The sequence below is a fragment of the Nannospalax galili genome, unplaced genomic scaffold, assembly GCF_000622305.1.
Source record: "Nannospalax galili isolate Female #2095 unplaced genomic scaffold, S.galili_v1.0 scaffold130, whole genome shotgun sequence".
NCBI classification, from domain to species: domain Eukaryota; kingdom Metazoa; phylum Chordata; class Mammalia; order Rodentia; family Spalacidae; genus Nannospalax; species Nannospalax galili.
In genome coordinates, this window is record NW_008328145.1 from 310,333 (window position 1) to 315,240 (window position 4,908).

The window sequence follows — 4,908 nt, forward strand, 5'->3', positions numbered from 1 at the left end:
AAATTAAAAAAATAATGATTAAAAAACAATAATTAGTAGATGTGAAAAACATTATCACTGAAATCTACCTGATCACTTTATATCCATGCTCAGGTGCCAAGGATCTCATAAAGTAGTTCACTCTGACTAGTAGTAATCAGATATTTTATTTTTTAGTTTCAATTATGTTTTGATTCTCTAGGGAAATTCATATATGCGTAGACCATAATTACATCATTGAAAACTCCTTCTTCCTTTAAGGTTTTCCTGTGCTCCCCATTCCTTCTTTAACTCATGATGATTTGTACATACATAACACACACACACACACACACACACACACGCACACAGGCACACATGCACGCACACACATATAAAACTGAGCTCATATAGTATTGTTTATAATACAGGATTTTTAAAATATTTTCCTCATATATGTGAGCCTATAATTATCTCCTTGTTCAGGCTCTCTTTCCACATTTCTATCTGCATCCATTTTGCACGAGAATATCAAAATATAAAGGATATTATCTTATATGAGGGAAAAAGTACTTATTTTTTGTCCATGCAGTTTTGGCAGCTGCAAACTTCAAATAGGGGCCCCATGAAGTAAGGCCAGATTCCAACTCATAGCCTGGTCCGTGGCATCACATGACAAAAGCAAGAACAGGAATTGAACACAGTATGTGAAGGAGAGCTCAGGCATAGAAGATCGCTCTATATCTCAACAGCCCATTGTGTTGGTATCTAGTCCAGGGCCTCACACCTAAAGCAGGTTCTAAATATGTCTGCCACTGGGACACATGGACTAATTACCTCCAGCTTGGCCACAATTGCTCAGTTTTACAATTTCTTGGCCCTCTAACCACAGAGTAAATTCCAGTATAGTGCATTTTGAAAGGCAACCCAAGTTCAAACCATCGCAATACCATTAAGAAAATCTAAAACTGGATGAAGAAAATAATTCCTTGCTGTTAGTCAATGTTGCATCAGGATAAAATGTAAAAACTGAAGTAAAATGATGCTTAACAACAAAAAGAGATAGACTTTTCCAACATAACATACTTATCTGGACACCAAAATTAGAATATTGGTAATAATGGATTACAATTGGAAATGTGTAAAGATGACACAGCCCTGGTCATGTGACCTGGGAAGGGGCTCCGGCTGCAATGTGTCCACTGTCAGGATTTGTGCCGTCAATTCACATTCAAGATTAAGTTTCATATTTCACTCTTGTGTGGCTTTGTTATGTTATTCTTTTCCTTCAATTTTCTTTCCAACTTTGCTTCAGTGAGCATTTCTAATATATTTGCTTCTTTTTATTTTAATTAAAATTTGTTCCTTAAATCTGTTCAATAACTTTTCTACAATTACGGATTTCCTTTTTAGTTTTGAGTAAGTGCAATTTTAGCACTGACTTTACTCCTGTCACATCTGAAAATGTTCCTGTCTCCCATGTTGCAATGCACAGACACATGGCAGATGCATGGCACTCTGGATGTCTGCATGACAGTGTCTGCTCTGGGTGCTGATGTCCCCAGCACAGTCTTTTTCTCCTCCATTCCTCTCTCAGTTGTAACCCTGATGGCCATGGTGCTGATCATCTCCTCTGGGATCACTCAATGGAGGCAGGTGGCCTACATCTAAGACATGATTTCATATTTGTTTGCAGATAGACTCTCTACAGAGGTCACTCAAAATGGTAGGGTTTATATCAAGTTAATGATTGTACATAACAGCCCTTCTCCATTTCAAGAAGCTGATCTTTCAAGGCATCGATGAGAATATTGTAGATGAATGAAAAATAATTTGCCACTTGTCTCAACTCTAAAATCATAATCCAGTCTCAAAGACCAACTGTGAATTGTTTCTCTGTTGCAGTCTGACCCCAGCAGGGCCACCTTCCCCTAGGGTTTCTGACAGCCTCAGGATGTGGTTTGCACACTGTGTCTCATGCAATAATACATGGCCGTGTCCTCTGCCTTCAGGCTGTTGATCTGCAGGTAGGCAGTGCTGATGGAGGCGTCCATGGAGAAGACAAAACGTCCTTTGAAGTCCTCAGCATAAGTTGGGTTTCCAGTGTCAGTGTTGATCGCACCCATGCCCTTTAGACCCTTTCCTACTGGCTGCTTGAACCAGTGCATTCCGTAGCTGGTAAAGGTGTACCCCGAGGCCTTGCAGGAGATCTTCACTGACTGTCCAGGCTGTTTCAGCTCAGCCCCAGACTGTTCCAGCTTTACCTGGGCATGTGCACCTGTGGGGAGAATACAGAGGAATAAGGAGAAATGGAGCTGCCTCAGTTTCCTCTGCAGCTCTGGGCTCGTGGATCTTACCTGGCATAGCTATGAGCAGGAAAAGGAAGCTCCACACCCACTCCATGTTGTGTGGCATTAGGACTCGGTGGTTCTTTAAGGCTGACGGGACAGTGCCCTGCTGCGTATTTAGAGAAGCCTTGGGTTTCTATTTGGAGACCCTGAGATATTTGCATACAACATGGTTCCCCTAACATCTTACTGGACAACACTTATATAAATATCCTGAGACCAACTATCTCAGACCCATTCACCAGGGTGACTGAGTCTTTGCTCTGTGGTATCAGGTGTCTCTGTCTTCACTTTGGTGATGTCCAAATCTTAAGGCTTGGCATGTCTTGCACAATCACTTCCTCTAAGAAGCCCACCCTCATGCATTCACTGGTCCTTACTGAAGCCTCAAAAGTGGAGCAGGACAACAGTATTCTCTCAAGGCAAAATGGTGACCATGCTTTAGCTGACTGTCCTTTTTATGTGACCAATTTCACTGATGGACCCTGAGCACAGCTGAAGTCCCTCAGTTCACTGAGCCTTCTGCAGTCATCCTTCAGTTCCCATTGGCAGCCAAATGATGATATGTCCATAAAAATGATTTGTCACCTCTCCAATCGTCACAGTCCCTGTTGTGTCACTTTGGGGAGAACAGAAACTGGGATGCAGTGTTGTGCTCTGAGCCTTTATGACTGTCTACTTAATCTGGCACACATGTCAAATATTGCCTTAAATCAGGAATCTGACGTAATATACTGCCTTGATTTTCCTGGAGAAATGTCACTAGGTCTAATCCTGTCATCTAAGGCAGAGATATTTCTGCTCCATTAATTATATTATGCATTTAATCCATATGAAATGTCTTCTCTTATACAAGACCTTTCTGAGTTTTAGACTATTGTTCTAAGCATAGGATCTCCAGACAAGAAAGTCTTCAGGGAACAGTTTTATACAGGAAGCACCACAAACTGACGCTAAGTCTCTTCAACCAACCATAGCACCTGAAAACACTGTGAGCTGAGCACCTCCTGCTGATAAGTGTACAAGCAGGATCAGTTGGTTCTGTGCTCCCATCACTGAATCTGTAGGAGAGTAATATATTGTATTGTCCTCAATTTTCAGATTTTATCTGCATGAGGCAATGTTTTATCCATCATCTCTTGATATGGTGAATATTTTTCACAAGTGCAGCATATCCTATCATGAAATTATCAGTTTGGATTCTTATAAAACTAGGCCTCCCCTAGAATCCACCAGCTCCACTTCACACTGAACAACTGCAGTGACAGAGAATCCTGGCAAGGAAACTATCACACATGTCCTCATTCCCTCTCATTTATATCCAGTCACGCACTAAGTATCTCGTCTTAAATTAACTTTTAAAACAGCATCAAGGAAATCATTTCTGACCCCTTCACATTGACTGGTTTGTCTTCATTTATTTTCACTGAATCATAAAACCTGGGAATTCTGAGCTCCTTTACCAGACAAGCAAACTGAAGTCCTGTGTCAATAATGTATATTCTGGAGTTGAAGCCTTAGAGAGGGCAGTGCCTAGGGTATTGAATGTTCTTGGGGAATATTGGTTATACTTTTTCCCGATGAAACACCAATTTTTCAAGCATAAACAGGTTAGTAATGTGACCAAGTAAACAGCTCTGGAAGACGTTATCTCCAGGTCAGCAATTTTCATGATGTTCTCTGAATCAACACCAGACAAGACAAGGCCTTGGCTTGTGACAATTGTGGAATGTTATTTTGTAAGAACATGACCGTCTTTATTCTAGTCCAGTACTTAACCTGAACAGTATAAAGAACGTAGTTTCATTCCAAGTCATTTGCATAATTCTTAGTTCTTTATTTCGTATTTAGCACATCAGTTGTTCCTAACCTCTCATCACCCATGTCCATGTACTTCTCTTTCAAAACAGAACAGGTACATTGGCAGTCTCCAGGGTCCAATGACCTATTTGAATTGTAAAGCTTCCTTGGAATTCTCAGAGAACTGACCCTTTGGTGATTTCTCTAGTCCAGCATCTTTCATTTCTGAGACAAAGGAGTGTAATATGGGGCAAAGGAGGTATTTCTACTCTTCTTTTGAATGGTCTCTGGTATACTAACCAATTTGAGAAGCTTGCCTACCAACCAGATCCTTGAGGTTCTCCCACAGAAAGATCTCCCTGTTTGCAATAGTCAATGAATGACACTAGTATTTCATAGTGAAATGGTCTGTGGGTGGAGACAGTCAGATATGTCCAACTAGGCTCATACTCTACTCTCTCAGAAAATTACAATTCTATTCTTAGCCACCCAAATTTTATTTTAAGCTATGAAGGTCGTGGATAATTTGTTACACAGTAACAGAAAACATATGCGTGTATCTTTTCATTTTGTACTGTAGATTGTAATCTATTCAGTATTGTTTGTCCTTCCCTGGTTCTTGAATCAGCAAAGATCTATTATAAAGAGCTGCACAGTAAATATTTTAGGTGTTAGGGGATTTGTGATGTCTGTTCTTTAATGTATGCTTTTATTGAATTTTTATGCTTTTCATACAAAACATATTAATCATATTTAGACACCCATTTCCCATCCACACCCTTTATAGCCCCCTAACTGGATT

The 4,908-nt window shown here is 40.3% G+C and overlaps 1 gene segment (V, D, J or C); it reads right to left on the minus strand.

The window, feature by feature from the left end:
• Positions 1-1,907: 1,907 nt before the first annotated feature.
• On the minus strand, positions 1,908-2,361 carry LOC103751775. The segment is given in 2 exon segments: positions 1,908-2,236; positions 2,316-2,361. Coding segments are annotated over 2 exon segments (375 nt in total).
• Between the last annotated feature and the right edge of the window lie 2,547 nt (positions 2,362-4,908).